Source organism: Heterodontus francisci, chromosome 9 (assembly GCF_036365525.1).
Source record: "Heterodontus francisci isolate sHetFra1 chromosome 9, sHetFra1.hap1, whole genome shotgun sequence".
In the NCBI taxonomy this organism is placed as follows: Eukaryota; Metazoa; Chordata; class Chondrichthyes; order Heterodontiformes; family Heterodontidae; genus Heterodontus; species Heterodontus francisci.
Window position 1 is genome coordinate 76,934,826 of NC_090379.1, and position 26,273 is coordinate 76,961,098.

The following is a 26,273-nucleotide window of genomic DNA, read 5'->3' on the forward strand; positions in this document are numbered from 1 at the left end:
CTGGCAAGGCCAGCATTTATCGCCCATCCCTAATTGCCCTTGACAACTGAGTTCCTTGCTAGGCTATTTCAGAAGGCATTTAAGAGTCAACCACATTGCTGTGGGTCTGGAGTGGTTCGGGTTGGGTCGGGTCACTTTTCCGGGTCTGGCCGGACACACACAGGTCTTGCATCTTGCTCTGCTGCTAAGTGTGAAAAGTTCAAAAACCTACCTGAGCTGGGAGTCCGGGACATCAAGGAGGGAAACTCTGAGTCTGCGCAGTGAGCGTCTCTATGACATCATTGCGCTCATGCTGCAGCTTACTTAATCCATCCATCCAAAAGTGGTAAGTACAGTGAGTGCACTATAGAGGTAAAACGAATGCTGTCAACTGGAGAATGTTTAGCAGTGGCAAGTCTTGTAGGTGGAAAAGGCAAATCTCCTGTTTGGAAACATTTCAATCCGTGATAGTAAAAGTTCAACTGGATTTGTACAATGCAAATCTTGCAAACTTCTACTAAAATATGACAGCAAAAAGACAAGAAACTCATCATTGCAATGGTACACTGAAAAAGGTTGTACTCAACCCGCAGCAGGGCCAACTCAGTCGTCCATAACTCTATTTGTACAGATGAGTAGAAAAACCATACCAACTCACAGGAAATCACAAATTACAGACAAATGCGCGAGTCTCTTTTGCAAGGATATTCGACCTTTCCAAACTGTCTCTAGTGAAGGGTTTGTTGAGCGAGCACAAGAGCTTATCAATGTGGGTGCTGCATACGGTCGAGTATCAGTGTCAAGTGTGTTACCAAATCCAATTACAGTTTCAAGAAGGTGTTGTGATATGGCTGAAGAGAAGAGAAAACAACTAATTTCTCAGATTACTGACATACTGAAGGATGTGAATGTGGGAATGACAATTGACATATGGACAGACAATTACCGTAAAATCCATTGTATGTCGATAACTTGTCATTGCATCACAGTAGATTTTAAACTTAATGCCAAAGTTTTAACAGCAATGTTTCCACTGGAGGATGCCAAAACTGGCGAAAACATCAGGTGTGAGATTTTAAAGCTGCTAGTGAATACTTTTGGATTCGACCCAGCAAATTTAAATAAGTTAGTCTGGGTGACAGATTAAGGCACTAACATAGTGCTTGCTCTTAGACCATATCAACATCTGGATTGTCAGGACCACATATATAACATGGTCCTTCGACGTTCACTTGATCCAAAGGAATTAGCTTCCGAAGCTCCGGATGTTGTAGAAACTATACATTATGCCAAAGCCTTGGTGACATACATTAAGCAGTCTGGTCTTGCTGCAGTTATCTAAAACTTTAAATCCAATGGCAGAAACGAGGTACAGTACTGTGTATCTGACACTGAATTCAATTAAGGATATTTATCATGAGCTGCACGAGAAACTGGAACAGCGTGGGGAAAACTACAGGTTGGAAAACATCGCCCTCGATGCCTTGCAGTTTATGGTTGATTTCCTCCGATCATTTTATGAAGCTCAGATGGAACTTGAGGGAGACCAGTATCCTACATTGAACCTGGTAATTCCATGCTTCGAGAAACTTAAACGATTCTGTATGCCACTTTCTTCAGATACTCCAATGAAAGCAGTTGTCAACAGAGAGTGGCTTCTGAAGAAAGTTGAAGCAAATGACGTGCACAAGATAGCAACATTTCTCTGGCCTAAATTTAATCAGCTGCAAATGTTGTCCAGCCACAATAGGGAAGAAATTTATTCTGAAGTGCGCAGACGTATCAGCAACTTTGAAACAGAAGACCCTGTAAAGGAAACGAAATGAACCTACAGCTGCCAAAAAAGCACTGACTGAATTTGCTGAATGGGAGAATGTTAATGAAGAAAAGGACACAATTGATAAAGTGCAGCAGTACACAGCACAGAAGCCTGCTGTGTTGGCGATGGCAAGCGAGTGTGATCCGTTGGACTGGTGGAAGGAACACAATGTTGCATACCCTAAATTAGCCAGGCTGGCTAGAAGTATACTTTGCATTCTGGCGAGCAGTAGCAGCAGTGAGAGGAACTTCAGCGTAACCGGAAGGATAATTGACCAGCGGAAGACTACCCTTAAGCCTTCCACTGTTGCCTCTATTTTTTTACATGACAATTTATAACACCTTTTGTTTTTTTTGGCCATGTCTGTAATTGAGACGACTTACTTGCTATGTCGGTAACTGAGACTACTAAATCAAATGTTCACCTAACTGCCTATTGGGTGCTTTGTTGGACTAGGCTATTTGTTTTCTTTTTAGTCTATGGTTTGACACAATTTGTTTCTGTTTTATCTGGTTATTATCACAGTGCTGTTTGTGGCAGCTTGCTGTGGGCAATGGCTGCTGCGTTTCCTTCTTTACAACAGTGACTACAATTCACAAAGACCTTCACTGAGTGGAAAGTGGTTTAGGACATCCTGAGGTTGTGAAAGGTGCTAGAGAACAGCAAGTCTTTCTCTGTAGAGAAAAAATGGATAATCTCATGAAGACTGCTTAAAAATCATGACGGAGTCAAGAAGTTGTTTGGAAGTCTCGGAAGAGACAGGTTGATATTTCTGACAGAAAAGAGAAATACTATGTGTATTTTAAAGTTATCTAAAAAACTTAGTTTTGCTCCTGGAGGTAGGATCTTTAATTTTGTGTACTCAAGGAGTTGGAATAAAGATATTCGATAAATACATAACTATTTGATCACTGTTAGATTATTTGTTTTGCATTTTAATACTTCAAATCAGGGCTTATGGGATGCTTTATCTCTTCTAAGACTGAACTGTAATCTTAGAGGAACAAGACAGTCCAGTGTGTAAAAGCAATTAACAAGCAGCGCTTGCTGATTGTAAGTTTTTGTAGCACTGCCCGATGAACAAAGATCTCAAAGGATAGATGGACACTCAAAGCTTTGGAGGGTTAAGATTCATCCATGACATTAAATAATCTAGGGTAAGAATATATATATTATTTTAAAGTGATACTAACCTTTATGTAAAATTGTATTAAATGTCAATGCTAGAAATTGTTCAACATACTTTGTCAATATTAACATTTTTTTTTTGCTTTGTAGGCTATTCGAGGTGCTGGTGGTATGTATGCTGATCAACCACCAGAAGTCTTCAATCAAACAGTACTGCAGACCTGCACTTGCAGTAAAGTCTGTAAAGGAAACCCGACCCGAGCCCGACAGAACAACATCCGACCCAAGCCCGACCAGGCCCAAGTCCTTTCATTTTTTCCCAAGCCCAACCCGACCACCGGAATATTCACTTTACCTACCTTCCGTTTTTCACTTTTTCAGTTTGTGCAGGTAAGCAACAAAAACTGTAATTGGACTTGAAAGGTTGTTTAAAAAGATGAAGATTAGAGCCACGGAGTCAGTGATTGTTTGATCACGAGTTAAATAGAAACCCATGGAGTTGTGCCCAGACAGGTTGTGTCACACTGTACCAGCATTGCTTAAAGCAAACACAACAATTGCCAGAAGGCTCAAAAAATATACATTACCTAGACGCCTGCTGCACAAGTTGAAATACTTGCTGCAAGTTTATCCAGTGAGCAGCTGAGATGCAGAGACCAGGAAGGTCCTGAGTGATTATAAAATATACAGTATTTATATAAATATAAAATGATCACTGTCAGGACTCTAGTCTACACACATACAGTACTGACTCCGTGGCTCTAATCTTCATCTTTTTAAACAACCTTTCAAGTCCAATTACAATTTTTGTTGCTTATCTGCACAAAGCGAAAACCGGAAGGTAGGTGGTAAAAGTGAACAGTGGTCGTGTCAGGCTGGGTGTGGGAAAAAAATGGCGGGACTCGGGCCGGGTTCAGGTCCGATGTGGTTCTTTCGGGTTTGGGTCGGGTTTTTATCTCCTGACCTGAGCAGGCCTTTAACATGAAGGCCAGACCCAGTAAGGACAGCAGATTTCCTTACCTAAAGGACGTTAGTGAATCAGGGATTTTAGAACAATCGACAATGGTTTCACGGTCACCATTAGACTAGCTTTTAATTCCAGATTTATTAATTGAATTCAAATTTCATCATCTGCCATGTGGGATTCGAACCCATGTCCCCAGAGCATTAGCCAAGGACTCTGGATTACTAGTCCAGTGTGTCTTATGAAGGAAATCGGGAGAAGTTTTAGACAGTGGAGAACTTTGGAAGGGTGAGGAGATCCGCAGAAACACAGGTGTGAACTAGCTTTATTTGGTATGTCAACTTTTATTAATTGAAAGCACTGGCCCATAGTCATTTTTTTCAACAGTTCGGTTATATGCCCTCTCCTTCCTGTGCACCCTCATGCTGTAGGGTGGGACATCTTACTCTACCATCAGCAGCAATTTATGAAAGCAAGCCTTTCTTCCAATTATATAGGATGCAGTGATCTAGCAATCGAGAATTTTCTATTCTGGTGGAGCTAAGGGCCTCGTTATATCTGTTCTCCCCTTCAGGTTGGTGCAGCCTTACAGAATCAGCCATGACTACAAGTGATAGCCCTAATCACTGACGAGCACTGCTTCGAGTCATCAAGGCTGGTATGGTGGATTGGTGAAGTCAGAAAGCATCACCATAGCTTCCTGGGAATCAGATATTATAATGTGCTTTCAAATACTCCTTGGAAACACCAATGCTGGCATTATGAAGTTTGGAAGTCACTAAGCTCAATCATTTATGAAGCAGAAGTATCCTTTGGTAAAGACAGAACCCGCAACAAGGACTGATTTGAGACCTACTCAGCTGAGATGATATCCGTCATTGATGCAAAAAACAAAGCCTATATGATGCACAACATAAACCCAACAGCAAAGACACTGCACTACCTGAAAGTAGCCAAGACAGCTGTGCAAAGGAGAGGGACATATTGCGCAAAAAAACACTGGATCAGCTTATATCAAGAAATCCAAACTGCACGTGACAATGGAAATCTATGAGCTATATACAAAGCGATTAAGAGGGCGCTTGGCCCTGCCATCACCAATGTTGTTCCTCTGAAGTCGGCAGATGGTGAAGTACTCATTGACAGAAGTAAACAGACGTCCTGCTGGGCTGATCCGTACTGTGAGCTGTACTCCTATTTATTTTTTATTTCATTTAGAGATACAGCACTGAAACAGGCCCTTCGGCCCACCGAGTCTGTGCCGACCATCAACCACCCATTTATACTAATTCTACATTCCTACCAAATCCCTCACCTACCTATGCTTGGAGCAATTTAGAATGGCCAATTTACCTATCAATCTGCAAGTCTTTGGCTGTGGGAGGAAACCGGAGCACCCGGAGAAAACCCACGCAGACACAGGAAGAACTTGCAAACTCCACACAGGCATTACCCAGAATTGAACCCGGGTCGTTAGAGCTGTGAGGCTGCGGTGCTAACCACTGCGCCGCCCACTCCTAAGAGTCAGACTTCTCCTAGTATGCACTTAACAATCTTCCACAACTTCCTGTCATGGATGAGTTACGTGAAAAACCCTCATCATTGGAGCTTGAGAAGGCCAAGACCACCTCGCGAACGGAAGGGCACCCAGCAAGGATGGAATGCCAGACAAACTACTAAAGCACAGAAAGTCCCATCTATTGCCACACCTTTATGCCTTCTCCGCTTGAAAGTAGGCTGTTCCACATGCCAAAATCATCTCAATATTCAAAAACAAAGGCGACAGAGAAGACTGCAACAACTGCAGGGGCATCTCACTCCTTAGCATCACGGGGAAAGCTGTTGCTAGGGTGATATTTAAAATAATTCATGTACTTGCAGACCAAATGTACCTGGAAGCACAATGCGGTTTCTGCGCCAGCAGATCTACCGTTGGCATGATCTTCTCCATACGTCAACTACAGAGAAGTGTAGGGAACAGAGTATACCCCTTTACCTTACTTTTGCAGATCTCACAAAGGCATTTAACACCATCAGCAGAGCAGGGCTCTACAAGATTTTGGGAAAAATTGGCTGTCTATTGAAGCTCCTCAGTCTCATCCTCTCCTTCCATGACAACATGGACTGCACTGTACCGTTTGATGGCTCCATTTCCGACAGTTTCAGAGTGAAGAATGGAGTGAAACAGGGAATAGGGAAAGCAGCTAACACCTTTGGCCGATTCGTAAAACACGCATGGGATAACACCAAGCTGATCCTTACGACCAAGCTAAATGTTTATAAGGCCTGTGTTCTCAGCACCTTGCAGTAAGGCTGTGAAACATAGGTGATTTACAACTTCCAGGAAAAGCAGCTCATTAATTTCCATCTTCACGGTATGTGGCGCATTATGGGTACATCATGGCAGGACAAATGTGGCAGTCCTCCCAAAGGCAGAGCCAAGTGCACTGGCACTGATCAAACAGGCAGCTTTGGTGGATGGGACAGGTCTGCCAGATGGGAGGCAGTCGCAAATCCAAGGACCTTCAATATGGTGATGTAGCCGGCGCCCAAGGCTCCACTTCAAGACAGCTTGCAAGCGTAATATGAAGGCCCTAAATGTCGACTATCGCACCTGGGAGTCACTAGCTAGCGAAAGAGAAAATGGCAACACATCCTGTGGATTGGTGTGCACTAAGACAACAGGCACCAGTGTCAAAAACAACAACTCAGCATTATTTGACAGCTTCATGTGCAGCACTTGTGGCAGAACCTGCCTCTCAAGGATTGGCGTTCACAAGCATCAGCAAAGGTGCACCAACAGAAGACACCCCACCTAAATGGATTGTTCGCTGCGTGTCCATCATCTTTCATAGATGGAAGGATGCCAACCAAATACTCCTTGCACCTGTGAGAGCCTTGCCAATCTGTAGAAGTAGATAACTCTCATTTCTACCGGAAAGGCAATGCCCTTGCAAGGCCTGTCAGAGGAGAGGATCAGTGATGATCTTTATACAATGGTGAACTTCTACCTGATTAACACGGCCGTTGCAAAAGTCACCAGATATAGCCTGGAAGAATCCAGTTGCACAAAATTTCAAGAGGTGATTTTGGTCCAGATAATGCTCTCCTGATCAAAGGCAGCTGCAGGTCTTCAGCCAGCAGTTGACACATCTTCCAAAATGTCTTAACGGTGGTTGGAATACAGCCTTCTGAGGCACCAACGTACAGAGAAATCTAAATAAAACCTTCTGCAATTTAGGTAGAAACATGTTTGCATTTCAAGCAGTTTCCAGGCATGAAATTGGCAGTCCATTTACCAATTTCACAGTCGACAATCTGCAGCTGTGCACACAAAATGGAGCGACCAACATATTAGCTTTGGTTATTGGTGTTCCTTAAGCGACCTGATGTTGCCCGAAATGAACGCTAGGCTCGTTAAAATATTTAAATAGGGGTCCCGCTATTGTATTAGGACCTGTTTGGGAATTTGGCACCTGGGAGCAATTGATTCACTCGTTCTTACGCCTGTCCAGCAAAACATGGCACAAGCCCTTATTAGAACTGCACCTGCTGACATCACAGCAAAGCTTCACAGGTTAAGAGTCACAAATATCTATAGACATTTTAATAGGAAAGTTCACATCATTTTTCAAAGGAACGTGCAAATCACATTCTGATTAAAAATTATAGATAGACAAAAGAAGGGGACAGTTGGTGTCATAGAATTCAATTAGATGTTGTTGCAATCCAGGCCATCTTCCAGCATTTCAGCAGTTTTAGCCTACTTCAGTGAACACAAATAGTCAAATTTATTATAATCTGTAACTGCATACAGAAACAAATCAGATTAAGATACAACTTGCATTTTATAGCTCCTTTAACATAGAAGAAAGTCCCAGGGCACTTAGCAGTAATCGGACAAAGATTGACACTGACCCAAAGGAGATAATAGAACAAAAGCAAAATACTGCTGTTACGAACGAGGCGGGGAGACTGCACTGCTAATTCTAGTCCCACTTCTCCACAGGTCACAACATATATTTAAATTTTCTCATTTACCGATACGGTCATATATTTTTCCCAGAATAAAACACACTAACCAGGTTTCTTGATTAAACAACAAAATTATTAGTTTATTAGAAAACAAGTCTTAAACAGTAATGACGTAAAGCATGAACACAGTTTGAAATATTACTGTTCCCTTCTACCTTAGCCCCTCACACACACACTGGTTAACCGGAAAAATAAAAGGGATTTTTGTTTAGAGCAGTTACAGACAAAAAAAAACACTTGGGCTGAATACTTGCTCATTCCTGAAGAAACAACAGAGGAGATATGTGGTGTTCCAAAACTGGCATACAATCTGGCCTCCGAGTACACATGGACGGGTCACTGGGATCTTTTAGAACAGTTCTTTCCATTGAGAATAATTTAGCAGGCTTTTCTTCAAAGACAGGAGACGAGATTATTTGACACAGTGGACTTCTCAAGGTCTTTTACAGAGGTGCTGAAAAGCTGAGCTGGGTTGTGGTCTTCTTCCTTGGGAATTCTCTTCTCTCCTTGGAAGTTCACTACTTCTTCTGCAGGTTTTAAAGAGATGGAACAGACTGGGCTGAGCTGGGATTCTGTCCTTCAGTTTTATTTTTAAAACTCCAACCCCTTTTAAAAAGTTCACTCCCAACTCCAAACAATTCAAAAGCGAAGTCGGAAACAGAAAGTTTACCTTCTGACCTGTCACTCCTCTACACACATCTTCCTCAGTTACCAGGGTTTCTGTTCAATTTTTAAACTTGAGTCATGTGACAACCAGCAATCAGTGTCCTCTTGAAATAAAAACTGGTCCAACATTTCTTCAGTTTGACTATGAATTCTCAAAAAAAGATTTTTAACAAAACAGAAGCACTTTCATAACAACTCCACCCTTGGAGGATTGAAACACCAATTTTAAATGTGTTTCATTACAAAGTGTGGAAAAAATAGCTGAAAAATTTTAAAACACAGTTTCACACTCATACTCACTTTTCTTGCAGCTAATAGTTATGCTTTTTACTATCTTTGCACTTACATAACTCAAAGTAAAATTAGATTCTAGATAAAGCATCTGCAATCACATTATTTTGTCCTGCAATATGGATAATCTTTAAGTGGTAGGGCTATAACAGTAAACTCCACTGGAATTCAGTCAGTCAGTTATACAGCACAGAAACGGGCCCTTCGGCACATCATGTCCGTGCCGGCCATCAAGCACCTAACTATTCTAATCCCATTCTTCAGCACTTGGCCCATAGCCTTGTATGCTATGGCGTTTCAAGTGCTCATCCGAATACTTCTTAAATGTTGTGAGTTAAACGGAATAGTCTTGTATTCTGGTTTTTAAATTTTTCCACAAAGGCTAGGGGGTTATGATCAGTATACACCAGTGTCTCTCTGTAGTTGTGGCAGACATAGACTTTAAAATGCTTAAGAGCCAATAATAGACCTAGGGTTTCTTTTTCCACTGTTGAATATCTGTTTTGGTGTTGACTTAATTTTTTGGAAAAGTATCCCACTGGCCTTTCTATTCCTGATTCATCGTCTTTTAACAGGAATACACCGACCCCCAGGTCATTAGCATCAATTGCTACCTTGAAGGGCTTAGTGATATTTGGAGCAGCCAATACTGGTTCATTAATCAAAATGGCTTTCAGCCTCTCAAAAGATGCCTGGCATTCCCCTGACCACACTACCTTGGTTTTCTTTCTCTGTAGTAAATCAGTCATGGAGCAGCTATGGTACTAAAATTTGGTACAAACTTTCAGTAGAAACTACACATCCCCAAAAACCTCGATTTCTCGCTTAGTCCTAGGCATAGGGAACTGCACCAATGCTTGTACTTTCGCAGTTCTTGGCAATACTTGTCGTTGTCCTATTTTATGCCTGAGAAAGGTCAATCTAGCTTTTGCAAATTCACTTTTGGCAAGGTTTATTACTAATTGAGCCAATTGTAATTTTCTAAACAGAGCTTCTAGTTGTTCCAAGTGGTCCTTCCAAGTGTCACTGTAGACCAGCACATCATCCAGGTAAACTACACAGTTAGGAACACTGGCTACCACTTGGCTCATCAGTCTCTGAAAAGTGGCTGGGGTATCCCTTAGCTTGAATGGCAGTACTCAGCACTGGAAAAGACCGCCCATTGTGACAAAGGCCGATATTTCTTCAGCTCAGGGTGTTAAAGGAACTTGCCAGGATCCCTTTAACAAATCTATTTTTGTCAGAAATATGGCACTGCCCACTCTGTCAATAAAGTCTTCCAAGCAAGATATTGGCAGGAGTCTGCCTTTGTTACTGCATTGACTTTTCTGTAATCTATGCAAAGTCCAGTTGAATTGTTAGGTTTGGGCACTCATACGACTAGGGAATCCCAGCTGCTTTGACTGGGTTCAATTAGGTGGTTTTCCAGCATGTATTGGATTTCTGCTTTTACCTGGGCCTGTTTCTCTGGACTTAAGCGATAAGGATGCTGTTTTATAGGAATGGATTCCCCTACATCCACATCATGCATGGCTATGATTGTACATCCTGGCTTATCCCTACAGACTCCTAAATGCTCTGAGTAGCCTCCATATCCCCACATGTCCTTCTATAGGAATTTCACGCGCTATCCTTAATAGTTCCTGGCACCACCATCTAATGAATTACCATTCATTCTTTGTCCGCAGGTCTGTGAGGTGGTCTCCACTTCCCATTTTTTATATAATAGCTTTCTGGAACTCTTTTTGCCTCAGCTTCTGTCAGAGCTGATTGTGCCACTTTATTTAACTCGATCAGTTTGCTGAGCCTTGATTAGAGAAGACTTATGAAACATTTCCTTTGGATTATCCAAATCCCCAAAGAAAGTTTCAGATATTCGACTATCTGACTGTGGTGCGAATTTTACCTCCGATAATGTAACTTGTTTATCCAGTGCTCGGGTTACAACACATGGAGGAAAAATTCCTGGAACCTTTTCCTGCAAATGTTCTGTCTCCTTAACCTCAGTTGGTTTTTCTGTGACTACTGGTGAAGCTACTACCTTTCCTCCGGCCAAATCATTCTCCAGGAATTGGTCAACTCCGTCTACTGGCAAACTATGGACAACTCCCACAGTTACCGTTCCAGACATTAGGTCACTCTAGGTGCACCCGATACAAAGGTAAGGATATATACTCCCCACCAATACCATTCACTAAAATCTTGGCATTCAGTGCGCTCTCTGATGGAAAAGTTACGCCTTTCCCCAGCAAAAGAGTTTGGCTGGCTCCTGTATCCCCAAGTATAACTATACGTTTGCCTGCCTCACTTAAAGGATAAGGAGTTCGTTTTCCTTTTGACAAGAATTCCCTATAACACTCAGGTATCTTACTCACAATGCCTGCAGTCAGAAGTTTTTGTATTTAGCTTTACAGCTGCATTCAGAGCTACAGCCTGATCTGCTGTACTCTTGGTCAGAGCCCCTCTCTCTGCATTGGCTTTGTGCACCCCAATAAGTCCTATGGGTTTATCCCGCAACTTCACCCCACAACTTCAAGTAGTCTGCACGAAGGTGTCCCACCTTGTGACAATGGTAACATTTAGGCTTGCAGACCTCACTTCCACCTTCAGCATCTTCCTTTCTGAGAAGGAGATCCCGGGGTGTTCCCAGCTGTCCCTTCTTGTCGCCGGCTACTTGCCTTCTTTTCACCCTCTCACCTTCTATCCTTCTCAGGTTTGTGGGGATGACAGACAAAGGGTTTGGGCTTATACACAAGCTTATAATCATTAGCAATTTCCGCTGCCTGTCTGGCTGTTGAAACCTTCTGGTTCTCAATGTGGGTTCTTACTAACGGAGGAAGTGAATTTTTAAATTCTTCCAGGAGAATTAGTTCCCTAAGGTTCTCATATATGACCTCCATCTTCAGTGCCCGTATCCAATGATCAAAATTAATTTGCTTTACCCTCTCAAATATTATACATGTCTGCCCACACAATCTCCGGAGGTTCAGAAATTTCTGGCAGTAAACTTCAGGGACTAACTCATATGCAGCAATAATAGCCTTTTTTGCCATCTCATGATCTGCAGAAGCCTCCTCAGAAATCATGGCATAAACTTCATGAACTCTGCCCATCATGAGCAGTGTCCTGCTTTCCTTTGGCCACTTCATCTGTTTGTCCACCTTTTCAAAAGAAGTGAAAAATGCCTCTATGTCCCTTTCCTCAAACTTAGCGGGGGCTTGTTCAAATTTAAACAGCTCTCCACTGGGAATGGGCTGGCGCCAGATCTTTCACTGGAGTCAAGACTATCCCTTTGTCTTCGTTCCACCCTTCCTTCTCTTTCTCTTTGAAATGCTCTTTTTCCCTTTCCTCTTTTTCAAATTCAAGCTTCTTCACTGTCAATTCCCTTTCAAGCTCAATCTTTTTCAATTCTTTTTCCTCGTTTTTCTGATCAAGCTTGTTCTTCTATTTCCTGCTCATGCTCAAGTTTTTTTCAATTGTAACTGAATTTTAGCTAATTCAACTGCACTATCCTCTAGTTTGCCGCCTTCTTCCAATTTCAAATGGTGTGTTATTACTTTAATTATGTCTGCTTTCTTAAATTAGTGTTTTTTAGGGAATCAAGGTCCCTAGTGTAAATAATCACTAATCTTTGAGCAATTTAAGGGAGTAAATTAAGGGCAAGTTGTGGCAGGGCAGCTCGGCAGTGTGGAGTGCTCCTCCTGTGCAATGTGGGAAGTCAGGGACACTTCTAGTGTCCAGGGCGAACACATGTTCAGGAAGTCTCTCCAGCTGCAGCTACTCAAAATCCGCTTTTTGGATCTGGAGCAGCGGCTGGGGACACAGTGGAGCATCAGCGAGGCTGAGATCATCGTGGATAGTACGTTTAGGGAGGTGGTCACACCGCAGGTAAAGACTGCTCAGGCAGAAAGGGAATGGGTGACCACCAGGCAGAGCAGAAGAACTCGGCAGGTAGTGCAGGAGTCCCTTGGGTCCATCTCCCTCTCTAACACACTGGAATCTGGAGCGCACTGCCTGAAGGGGTGGTAGAGGCAGGAAACCTCACAACATTTAAGAAGTGTTTAGATGCGCACTTGAAACACCATAGCATGCAAGGCTATGGGCCAAGTGCTGGAAAATGGGATTAGAAAAGATGGGTGCTTGATGGCCAGCACAGACATGTTGGGCCGAAGGGTCTGTTTCTGTGCTGTACAATTCTATGACACCTGCTTTTAACTCTCATGCCAACAAGTCTGCCTAATCCTTTAGTTTAACCTTGGTTAAGTATCTCAAATCACTCAGGGATACATCCTCCATTCCCAGCAAAGTTTCAGCAACTGTTAAAGACATTCCAGTAGAGTAAACTTTATTCTATTGCACAAGAAACCTGTTTTCTTTCTCTCTTTTCAGTTATTACCCCACTTCCAATTGTACGTCATCGGCTTTGGGTTTATCCTACCAAGAGCCCCGAATTATATGTTACGACTGAGGCAGGAGGAGTGCACTGTTCATTCTTGTCCCACCACAAAAGTGCTTCTGTTTTTGTTAAAAATATTTTTTTGAGGATTCATAGTCAAAATGAAGAAATGTTGGACCAGTTTTTTTTCAAGAGGGTCATCAAGAGGACACTGAATGGATTTGTTTGACAACATTTACTGGTTGTCACATGACTCAAGTTAAGAATAAAACAAAGGCCCTAGTTACGGGGAAGGTATGTGCAGAGAAGTGACAGGCCAGAAGGTGAACTTTTTGTTTCCGGCTTTGCTTTTGAATTGTTTGGAGTTGGGAATGAACTGTTTAAAAGAGGTTGGAGTTTTAAAAAATAAAACTGTAGGACAGAACCCCAGCTCAGCCCAGTCTGTTCCAAGGAGAGAAGAGAATTCCCAAGGAAGACCACAACACAAGCTCAGCTTTCTAGCACCTCTCTAAAAGACCCTGAGAAATCCACTGTGTCAAATCATCTTGCTCCTGTCTTTGAAGAAAAGCCTGCTAAATTAATTCTCAATGCCGCCTGACAGGAACTGTTCTAAAAGATCCCAGTGACCCGTCTGATTGTACTCAGAGGCCAGACTGTATGCCAATTTTGGAACACAGCATCTCATGTTTTTTTCTTCAAGAATGAGCAATTATTCAGCCTAAGTGGGTTTTTTGGTCTTTTTTTTTGTAACAGAGCTCTAAACAACAATCCCTTTTATTTTTACGGTTAACCAGTGTATGTGTGTGCGCGTGTGGGGCTGAGGTAAAAGAAAACTGTAATACTTCAATCTGTGTGTTTATGCTTTACTTCCTTCCTTACTGGTCAAGGCTTGTTTTATAATAAACTGATAATTTTGTTGTTTATTCAAGAAACCTGGTTAGTGTGTTTTATTCTGGGAAAAATAGAGTATATGATTGCTAAGTGGGAATATTTAAATGTATGTTGTGACCTGTGGAGAAGTGGGACTAGAATGAACAGTGTACTCCTCCCACCTCGGTCATAACACTGCAGATGCTGGAAATCAGACCTGAAATATTAACTCTGTTTTCCTCTCCACAGATGCTGCCTGACCTGCTGAGTATTTCCAGTATTTTCTGTTTTTTAAGGAGATAGAAGAATGTTAGGATGGGTGATTAAAAGTTTCAAAGAGGTAGGTTTTAAGGAGGGTCTTAAAAGAGAACAGCCTGGTTTAATTTGAGACAGCGGCTAGGGAAGTGTTTGTGGCGGAGGCCCAAGACAGTGCCTTTGGACTTTCCAATATTTAATTGGAGAAAACTGTGGCCCATCCAGAACTGAATGTTGGACAAGCATTCTGACAACATAGCAGAATCGTCATGAGGGGTGGTAACGAAGTAGAGCTGTGTGTCATTAGAGTACAAGTTAAACATGATGTACGTCTTCGGATGATGCAGCCAACTTGCAAAATGCAGATGGGAAATAGGAGGCGGCCGAGAATATCAAAATAATTTTTAACTTGGATTGTTACATTAGTTTAAAGTATTTTCTGAAACGTGCATATTAAATTCTCAAGTTCTTTAAGCTTTTTTTTTTTGCAAAAGTACATGCCTCTGTAGACACTGATTATTGCTTGCCAATGTTGTCTGGATGCACAGTTTTGTCAATTCACCTGCAGTTACAGCTAAAATAACTGCATTGATCACATCAGGTGCAAACAACTTCTCACACCTCAGATCAAAACAGCTTGTTTCTCACTGAACAAGTTTAATGAAAAAATTTCTCAATGGGTTGAAATAAAAATTGTTAATTGGTTAAATCTTTCAATCATATCAAGTGTGGGCTGCTGGCTTTCAACACCTGGATGGATTTTGAATCGTAATGCTCAATAGGCAGTAAAAAATAGCCTAATCTTCAGCAATCAGAAATATATTTCCTGTCACAGTGGTAACCTTGCATAAATTATCATTTCATAAGCCTAAGGTGGCAGGCTAATCACTATGAATCTGAGGAAGGACTATTACAGACATGAGCAAAGAACGGAGATGATCTCATCAGAAAATAGTAACTGTTGCCCCAATTCTGAAATCCCAATTCCTATGTGCAGCTACCATTCGAATGAAAAAACACATCTTATGAATGTGAAACATAATGGAAACCAGTTTCTGCCAAAGGTACAGAACCATACCTTTATTTATGGCTTGGACGGGGGAGGCCATTTATGCCACTGTGTGTGCTCATTGAAAAAGAGCTATCCAGCCTAACCCCATTTTTCAGCTCTTGGTCTGTAGCCCTGTAAGATGTGCACTTGAAGTGCTGTAACCAAGTTTTATTTTGAAATCTGATAAGAGTTTCTGCCTCTACTATTCTTTCAGATGGTGAGTTGTAGACCCCCATCACCCTGCGTGTGAAAAAATTTCTCAACTCCCCTCTAATCCTTCTGCTAATTACTTTTACATCTATGGCCCCAGTTACCAACTTCTTTTCTAAGGAAAATAGCTCCTTCCAATCCGATCTAAGCCACTCATAAATTAATGCACCTCAATTAAATCTCCCTCCAGCCTCCTCTGTTCCAAAGAAAACAACCCCAGCCTATCTTCTATGAAAGTGAAATACTGCAGCTGCTGGAAATCGGAAATAAAAACAAGAAATGCTGGAATACTCAGCAGGTCTGGCAGCATCTGTGGAGAGAGAAGCAGAGTTAATGTTTCAGGTCAGTGACCCTTCTGGCAAAGGTTAGAAATGTAATAGGTTTTAAGCAAATAACATGGGGATGGGGCAAGAGATAACAAAAGGCAAGGTGTTGATAGGACAGGGTCACAGAGAATAACTGACCAGAAGGTCATGGAGCAAAGGCAAATTATGTGTTAATGGTGTGTTGAAAGACAAAGTGTTAGTGCAGAGAGGGCGTTAACGGACAGCAAAATGAACAGCCCTGGCCCAAAGCACAAACATGAAAAAAACAGTGGGCACGCACATGGTAAGACATTGGGGAGACCAAACAGACTGCTTTGTGGAACACCTCTGCTCAGCCCGAAAGCATGACCCAGAGCTTCCTGTTACTTGCCATTTCAACACACACCCCTGCTCTCATGCCCACATATCTGTCCTGGGCTTGCTGCAGTGTTCCAGTGAACATCAATGCAAGCTCGAGGAACAGCATCTCATTTACCAATTAGGCAAGCTACAGCGTGCTGGACTGAACATGGAGTTCAAAAATTTCAGAGCATGACGGGTTTTCCGCTCCCCACCCCCCACCCCACTTTTTATTTTCAGTTATTTTTTTTCTTTTATTTTAATTTGTTTCATCATTTATTTTTCTTACCATGAGCCTGTCCATTGTTTTTTTCATGTTTGTGCTTTGGGCTTGGGCTATTTATTTTTCTGTCCATTAACACCCTCTCTGCGCTCATGCTTTGTCTTTCAACACATCAACATACTGTGTGCCTTTGCTCCATGACCTTCTGGTCAGTTATCCTCTGTGACCCTGTCCTAACATCACCTTGCCTTTCGTTATCTCTTGCCCCACCCCCACTTTATTTGCTTAAAGCCTATTACATTTCTAACCTTTGCCAGTTCTGATAAAGGGTCACTGACCTGAAACGTTAATTCTGCTTCTCTCTCCCCAGATGCTGCCAGACCTGCTGAGTATTTCCAGCATTTCTTGTTTTTATTCCAGCCTATCTTCCCTCAGTTAAAATTCTCCATTTCTAGCAACATCCTTGTAAATCTCCTCTGTACCTTCTCAGGTGCATCTTAAATTTTCCACCAAGAAACTATGGTGTTTTATAGAAAATATTTTACTATTGTCAGAGCAATAACTGCGACCAGTTAGCCCCATGATGGCGTTTACGCCCATACATCTGTTTCTTTTCAGCGTATACTTATATTTGACAGATTTGTCAGTTAAATTCAAAATTTTAACTGAAAATGTAATACTATTGTTTCCCAAAATCCAAAGTATTAGCATTGAAGAATCCAATATGTCACAGATTAACAACTTAATTTCAGGCTATGAATACAGCAATCACTTTTCGTGGAAAAACAAATAGTTACCTATCAGGTTCAGCATATTCTCTTCCATTTTTACAAAGGCATCTTCTTGCATCACATCTCTGGTAACGCTGTAATAGTTCCTGAAATGCATTCTCTTCAAGTTCCCAGGATGCATCTCTGTACAAAAAAAAAATTTGACAGAAGAATATCAAGTACTGGTAAGAGGAAGTCAAGTCCGGTGAGTCATCAATGTATGCAAAATATTACATATTACGATTAGATTTTGGTCATTACAAACTTGTTGCAGCTTTATGCAGGTCGTGGGGCTGCACGAGCTTCACAAAGTTTCCATTTGCGCATCAATAGTCACTTGTGTTTTAGGGAGAGGTGAGCAAGCAGTACAGTAACTTATGGATTTGAATCTCAATCATAGTTCCTTCTTGCTGTACTGTTTAATGAGTTTGCAACTATGAAAATGGGTTTGCAATTCCAAAGTGAAATGCAAAACAAGACCACAACAGAATTTAGAAAAGAAACACCACCTATCTTCAAAATTATGACAGTATTTTCATCTGTGTTCTCTATGCTTTCATAGGGTAAAAACAACAATCATTGATTCTACCACTGGGGGAAATAGCTGAGAGAAATTACTGATTGATTCAGAGTGAGGGATCTGAAGCAACATCATTAAAGTTACGGCAACTAACTGGGGCTGGATCACCTTCAGTCAATAGTAAGACAGTGACTTCTTAGAAATGGGTCCATATCTCTTCTGAGACAACTCCTCCCGATGACAGAAAAATTAAAAAATCTCCAATTAACATTTAAAAAAAAATACTGTTCAGATTTTATTGCACAAATCAAAGCGGCATAAGATTTTATTGATAAGTGCACACATACTTTTCTGGAACATGGATCCCCATTCGTAACATCTCATTCTGGAATTCATCTTTATTATTGCAGATAGTGCACTTGAAGAAGAACACCCCAGCACTCAGTGCCTGATACTACAAAAGGAAAGGACAATTGCATTTAAGAACAAAAACTAAAATTGCAACAAAGTAGCCAGCACTTGCTTTGGTAGACAATTCAATCTCAAGCAAATCCTCCAAAGTTGCTGGTAGTTCATTAGGGAAAATAACAGTGGGAGAACAACTGGGAAACATCAACCATGTCACAGTTAGATTTAATCTAAGAGGATAAAAGGATAATGATGCGTCAAAGATAAGGGTGCTGGACTGGAAAAGACAAAGTTCATCAAAAAATTAACTGGATAGAAAAGTTAATAAGCAGATCCACACATCAGCAGTGGACAATTTTTAAATGCAAGACACATAGAATACGGAATAAACGTATTTCCAAAAGGCAAAAAACTGGATGCAAAGAATAGTATTCCATGGATAAGCAGACAAAAGTAAATTGAAGTACAAATGGGAGACACAAAGTTAAGGCTAACAATACTAAAGATAATCATGATGAATATAGCGTGTAGTAGGGAGGGGAAAAGGAAGATTAGAAGGGCTAAAAAGGGTATATGAAAAAGTCTGGCAGATATTTATGAGAATATTCATAAGAATATAAAAAGAAAAAGAATAGCTAGAGGGCAAAACCACTCTGGGAAAAGAAGGGAGTTTAAAAGCAGAGGATAGAAGATATAATAAATAAATATTTGGTACTGGTTTTAAAATGATGATGGAAGTGAGAACATTAGTGCACGAAAGAATATGGAATTGAGATAACAGAGGAAAAGGAACTGATTCAGAAAAAAAACTTAGCAGAATGTAAGTAACTAGGTCTTGATAGTGCACACATTTCACATTGAAGACCACTAATCACCTATCAACTATAATGCTTTCAAAACAGAAAGGTGCATTGAAATAATGTTTTGAAGCAGTGACTGAAACACTGAACTTAATCCCCAAAATTGAGTCTTTACATTTTAACATCCACTCACCTGCACACATTGTCTGTGAAACCACGTATTTTTACAGCAAGGACTCTTCAAAACATCATAGGATGGAATTGGGTCAATGGATTCTAAACAGACAGCACACATGTAAGAACTACCTGACCGTGCAGGTGGTACTTTTTGCACAGGTCTGTGGTCCCAACAGTAAGACCTGGAAGGTTAAAGGACAGAAACACCATTGAGACAATATACAAAGTTTGTAAAGGGTTTCAGCAATTTCCTACAACTTAATATAGAATGTAACACTGTGAAGTACAGAATTTCAAGTGTTTATGGCCATAAGGATAGCTAACAAAATACTGGGGTTGACAGCAAGATAATTAGAATATAAAAGTTGAGATTTAACAATGAATCAATATAAAACCTTAGTAAGATCACAGAGTACTGAGTATATTGTTGGATTTCACATATAGAAAGGCTGTTGAGGCAATAGCAAGTACAGTGCAAATTCACGGTGATGCTCCCTGGTAAGAGGAAGTACATCGTCAGGTTTGATAAATTAGACTGTTTTTGTCAGAACAGGAAATTAAGGGGTGATTTGACAAAGGTATTTAAGATTATGAAGGGATAGGTTACAGTAGATAAGAAAGAATTTTTCCAGTGATGGAGGGTGGAGGACATCCAGAACAAGAGGACATAGATAACAGATTATATTTAATAGAAAAATGTGCAGGAGAGACTTACTTATATATTAATTTTTAAGAAAAGAAAGTTATGAGATTGGAATGTGCTACCAGAGTCAATAATTGAAGCAGATATCATGTCAACATTTAAGAATGAGTTAGATTGGCGCTTGAAGGAACAGCAAATTAAAGGATATGGAACAGGGTGAGCATGTGGGAATAAGACTACTGCTTATTTCAATGACAAACACCAACATAAACTGGCTGGGTCAAATTGCCTGTTTGTGTTGTAATTTATTTTCAAGTGCGTAGAATGTGAGAACACAAAGGATTCGAAAATTGAATGCATTTCACTCATTGCATCAGAATTAACTGCAGGATTCTAGGTGTTCAGAAAACCCCACTGGATTTCAAGCATGACTACTAAAGTCATATTTTCAAGAATGAACTGAATACAAACCGAATGAATTTAAAATTCTAAAGCTGTAAGCACATGCTATTTGCACATCAAATAAATCAACAGCTACCAGAAGACCTAGGCACCAGAAACGACAACAGCAAACCCAGCCCTGTCGACCCTGCAAAGTCCTCCTTACTAACATCTGGGGGCTTGTGTCAAAGTTGGGAGAGCTGTCCCACAGACTAGTCAAGCAACAGCCCGACATAGTCATACTCACGGAATCATACCTGACAATGTCCCAGACTCTGCCATCACCATTCCCAGGTATATCCTGTCCCACCGGCAGGACAGACCCAGGAGAGGTGGCAGCACAGTGGTATACAGTAGGGAAGGAGAAGCCCTGGGAGTCCTCAACATCGACTCTGGACCCCATGACGTCTCATGGCATCAGGTCAAACATGGACAAGGAAACCTCCTACTTATTATCACCTACCACCCTCGCACAGCTGAAGAGTCAGTACTCCTCCATGTTGAACAGCACTTGGAGGAAGCACTGAGGGTGGCAAGGGTACAGAAAGTACTCTGGGTGGGGGACTTCAATGTCCACACCAAGAATGGCTTGGTAGCACCACTACTGACCGAGTTGGCAAAGTCCTAAAGGACATATCTGCCAGACTGGGTATGCGGCAGGTGATGAGGGAAACAACGAGGGGAAAATATACTTGAGCTCGTCCTCACCAATCTGCCTGCCGCAGATGCATCTGTCCATGACAGTATTGGTAGGAGTGACCAGTGCACAGTCGTTGTGGAGACCAAGTCCCACCTTCACATTGAGGATACCCTCCATCGTGTTGTGTGGCACTATCACCATGCTAAATGGGATAGATTTTGAACAGATCTAGCAATGCAAAACTGGGCATCCATGAGGCGCTGTGGGCTATCAGCAGCAGCAGAATTGGACTCGACCACAATCTGTAACCTCATGGCCCAGCATATCCCCTAATCTACCATTACCATCAAGCCAGGAGACCAACCCTGGCTCAATGAAGAGTGCAGGAGAGCATGCCAGGAGAAGCACCAGGCATACCTCAAAATGAGGTGTCAACCTGGTGAAGCACCAACACAGGACGATCTGCGTGCCAAATTGCGTAAGCAGCATGCACTAGACAGAGCTAAGCGATCCCCTAACCAACGGATCAGATCTAAACTCTGCAGTCCTGCCAGATCCAGTCGTGAACGGTGGTGGACAATTTAACAACTAACTGGAGGAGGTGGCTCCACAAATATCCCCATCCTCAATGATGGGGGAGCCCAACACATCGGTGCGAAAGACAAGGCTGAAGCATTTGCAAAAATCTACAGCCAGAAGCGCAGAGTTGATGATCCATCTCGGCCTCCTCCCGAAGGCCCCAACATCGCAGATGCCAGACTTCAGCCGATCCGATTCACTTCGCGTGATAACAAGCAACGGCACTGGATACTGCAAAGGCTATGGGCCCTGACAATATTCCAGCAATAGTACTGAAGACCTGTGCTCCAGAACTTGCCACGCCCCTAGCCAAGCTGTTCCAGTACAGCTACAACACTGGCATCTACCCTGCAATGTGGAAAATTGCCCAGGTATGTCCTGTACACAAAAAGCAAGACAAGTCCAACCTGGCCAATTACCGCCCCATCAATCTACTCTCAATCATCAGTAATGTGATGGAAGGTGTCATCAACTGTGCCATCAAGCGGCACTTGCTTCGCAATAACCTGCTCAGTGACGCTCAGTTTGGGTTCCGCCAGGGCCATTCAGCTCCTGACCTCAGTACAGCCTTAGTTCAAACAAGGACAAGAACTCCAGAGGTGAGGTGAGAGTGACTGCCCTTGACATCAAGGCAGCGTTTGACAGAGTATGGCCTCAAGGAGCCCTAGCAAAACTGAGGTCAATGGGAATCATGGGGAAAACCCTCTGCTGGTTGGAGTCATACCTTGCGCAAAGTAAGATGGTTGTGGTTGTTGGAGGTCAATCATCTGAGCTCCAGGATATCACTGCAGAAGTTCGTCAGGGTAGTGTCCTAGGCCCAACCATCTTCAACTGCTTTATCAATGACCTTCCTTCAATCATAAGGTCAGAAGTGGGGATGTTCGCTGATGATTGCACAATGTTCAGCACCATTCGCAACTCCTCAGATACTGAAGCAGTCCGTGTAGAAATGCAGCAAGACTTGGACAATATCCAGGCTTGGGCTGATAAGTGGCAAGTAACATGCGTGCCACACAAGTGCCAGGCAATGACCATCGCCAACAAGAGAGAATCTAATCATCTCCCCTTGACATTCAATGGCATTACCATCGCTGAATCCCCCACTATCAACATCCTTGGGGCTACCATTGACCAGAAACTGAACTGGAGTAGCCATATAAATACCGTGGCTACAAGAGCAGGTCAGAGGCTAGGAATCCTGCAGCGAGTAACTCACCTCCTGACTCCCCAAAACCTGCCACCATCTACAAGGCACAAGTCAGGAGTGTGATGGAATACAAACACAAGAAATGCTGGAACCACTCAGCAGGTCTGGCAGCATCTGTGAAAAGAGAAGCAGAGTTAACGTTTCGGGTCAGTGACCCTTCTTCGGAACTGACAAATATTAGAAAAGTCACAGGTTATAAGTAGGTGAGGTGGGGGTGGGGCAAGAGATAACAAAGGAGGTCAAGATTGGACCAGGCCACATAGCTGACCAAAAGGTCACGGAGCAAAGGTAAACAATATGTTAATGGTGTGTTGAAAGACAAAGCATTAGTACAGATTAGGTGTTAATACACTGAATATTGAACAGCAGCAAGTGCAAACCTGAAAAAAAAGGCTATGTGGCCTGGTCCAATTTCGACCTCCTTTGTTATCTCTTGCCCCACCCCCACCTCACCTACTTATAACCTGTGACTTTTCTAATATTTGTCAGTTCCGAAGAAGTGTCACTGACCTGAAACGTTAACTCTGCTTCTCTTTTCACAGATGCTGCCAGACCTGCTGAGTGGTTCCAGCATTTCTTGTTTTTATTTCAGATTTCCAGCATCCGCAGTATTTTGCTTTTATTTTAGTGTGATGGAATACTCTCCACTTGCCTCGATGGGTGCAGCTCCAACAACACTCAAGAAGCTAGACACCATCCAGGACAAAGCAGCCTGCTTGATTGGCACCCCATCTACAAACATTCACTCCCTCCACCATCGACGCACAGTGGCAGCAGTGTGTACCATCTACAAGATGCACTGCAGCAATGCACCAAGGCTCCTTAGACAGCACCTTCCAAACTGGCGACCTCTACCAACTAGAAGGACAAGGGCAGCAAATACATGGGAACACCACCACCTGCAAGTTCCCGTCCAAGTCACACACCATCCTGACTTGGAACTATATCGCCGTTCCTTCACTGTCGCTGGGTCAAACTCCTGGAACGCCCTTCCTAACAGCACTGTGAGTGTACGTACCCCCACATGGACTGCAGCGGTTCAAGAAGGCAGCTCACCACTACCTTCTCAAGGGCAATTAGGGATGGGCAATAAATGCTGGCCTGGCCAGCAACGCCCACATCCCATAAATGAATTTTTAAAATGTTTTACGGTAATAGTTTAATCAAGGAGATTCTGAAGAAAAATTTAAATGTCTCATCAGTGACATATTAATTTATCATGGTATAATACAACAGCACGCAGAACAGCTACTCCATCCTCATTGCTTAATAGATTTATATTCAGACACTTACAGCAGGCCTTAAATGTTATAATAGGAACAAAATCTCTGAGCAGGGCACCACTAAATTTAAAAGATCAAAGGAAATCAGGAAGGAGGGATCAAGTGATGTCAAGTTTGGGCTGTAAAATCCTAACGGTTATAAGAATGAGGAAGCCAAGGAATTTTGATGTTTGAAAAAGAATGAAGAGTAGAAAACTTGGGGATGAAATTGGTCTGGCCATCAACACAAATGGGCGATAACAGATGGAAGTCAATGGCAAGGGAAATTGGGCAGGGTATAGAACAGGCTGCCGAATCACCAAACTTTTTTTTGTGTTATCACTCAAGACCAATTTCAACCCCTATATGACGACCATCAACTGCAACACATTGGGATTTTGGGAGAAGGAAAATGATCGAGAATGAATAGAATTTTTTGGAATGTTAACATGTTGTACCAAAAATGCTAAAACCCGATTCATATGCTTAAGCATAAGCTCCCAGTATCAATCTGTGGAGAGGCATAGCTTTTTCGCAGGGGGTTGGAATTTTAGGTCCAGTCCCATCCAGATTGCTGCTGTATCCTTCTGATGCCTAGGTACAAAAGACAGGAGAGTCCATTCTCTCAACTAGAAAAAGAAAGTGGCCTTGTGCATAGAACAAGCTGCACTTATTTTCTACTCTTAAAGACTCTGCATTGAACTAGAAGTTTTTCCACATCAAAGAATTGCTATTGTTTATTTTTTTGGATGTCTAATTTGGCAACAACTTGCACTTATACAGCACATTTAGCATAATGAAGTCCCAATGCATTTCACGGGAGCATTATCAAAAATAAAAGTGACACTAAGCGACATGAGATATTAGTACAGATGACCATGGCTTTGGTTTCCCCAATACTTGGTTGGAGGAAATTTCTGTTTACCCAGTACTAGATGCCAGACAAGCAGCGTGACAAATCAGATATGGTGAAGGGGTTGAAGGTGGTGATGAAGTGCAGCTGGGTGTTGTCAGTGTATATTTGGAATCTGATGAGTTTTCAGATGATGTCACCAATCGATAGCATGTGGATGAGAAACAGGAAGCCCAAGGTTGCAGTATGGGAGCAGGAAGAGAAGTCCTGGCAATTAACTCTCTGGCTATGACTGAATAGATAAGAATGGGACCATGTAAGAGCAGTCTCATCAAACTTGATGAAGCACGAGAGGGGTTGGAGGAGGATGGTGTGGTCAACTGTGTCAAAGGCTGCAGACAGGTTGAGAAGGATGAGGAAGGATAGTTTCCCATGGTCACACTCCAATAGGATGTCATTATGACTTCAATAAGGCTTTTTTTAAAAATTCATTCATGGGATGTGGTGTAGCTGGCTCGGCCACCATTCATTGCCCATCCCTAATTTCCCTTGAGAAAGTGGTGGTGAGCTGCCTTCTTGAACCGCTGCAGTCCATGTGGGGTAGGTGCACTCACAGTGCTGTTAGGAATGGAGCTCCAGGATTTTGACTCAGCGACAGTGAAGGAATGGCGATATAGTTCCAAGTCAGGATGGTGTGGGGCTTGGAGAGGAACTTATAGGTGGTGGTGTTCCCATGCACCTGCTGCCATTGTCCTTCTATGTGGTAGAGGTGATGTCTAAGGTGCCTTGGTGCATTGCTGCAGCGCATCTTGTAGATGGTACACACTGCTGCCACTGTGCGTCGGTGGTGAAGGGAGTGAATGTTTGTGAATGGGGTGCCAATCAAGTGCGCTGCTTTGTCCTGGATGGTGTTGAACTTCTTGAGTGTTCTTGGAGCTACACCCATCCAGGCAATTGCACAGCATTCCATCACACTCCTGACTTGTGCCTTGCACATGGTGGACAGGCTTTGGGGAGTCAGGTGATGAGTTACTCGCCGCAGGATTCCTAGCTTCTGTCCTGTCCAGTTTCTGGTCAATGGAAACCCCCAGGATGTTGATCGTGGGGGATTCAGCTATCGTAATGCCATTCAATGTCATGGGGAGATGGTTAGATTCTCTCTTGTTGGAGATGGTCATTGCCTGGCACTTGTGTGCCACGAATGTTACTTGCCACTTATCAGCCCAAGCCTGGATATCGTCCAGGTCTTGCTGCATTTCTACACGGACTGCTTGAGTAATTGATGAGTTGCGAATGGTGCTGCACATTGTGCAATCATCAGTGAACATCCCTACTTCTGACCTTATGATTGAAGGAAGGTCATTGATAAAGCAGCTGAAGATGGTTGGGCCTAGGACATGACCATGAGGAACTCTGCAGTG

General features: G+C 42.4%; 1 protein-coding gene across 4 annotated transcripts in view; it reads right to left on the bottom strand.

The window, feature by feature from the left end:
- The window catches only part of g2e3 (G2/M-phase specific E3 ubiquitin protein ligase), a 169,181-nt gene that overhangs the window by 81,284 nt on the left and 61,624 nt on the right, over nucleotides 1-26,273 (bottom strand). For all 4 annotated transcript variants that reach the window (XM_068039370.1, XM_068039369.1, XM_068039368.1 and 1 more), the window contains 3 exons: nucleotides 19,244-19,409; nucleotides 18,190-18,296; nucleotides 17,350-17,466 (listed from right to left, as the gene is read on the bottom strand). In XM_068039370.1, coding sequence (XP_067895471.1) covers nucleotides 17,350-17,466; nucleotides 18,190-18,296; nucleotides 19,244-19,409 — 390 coding nt within the window. The remainder of the gene's footprint in view (nucleotides 1-17,349; nucleotides 17,467-18,189; nucleotides 18,297-19,243; nucleotides 19,410-26,273) is intronic.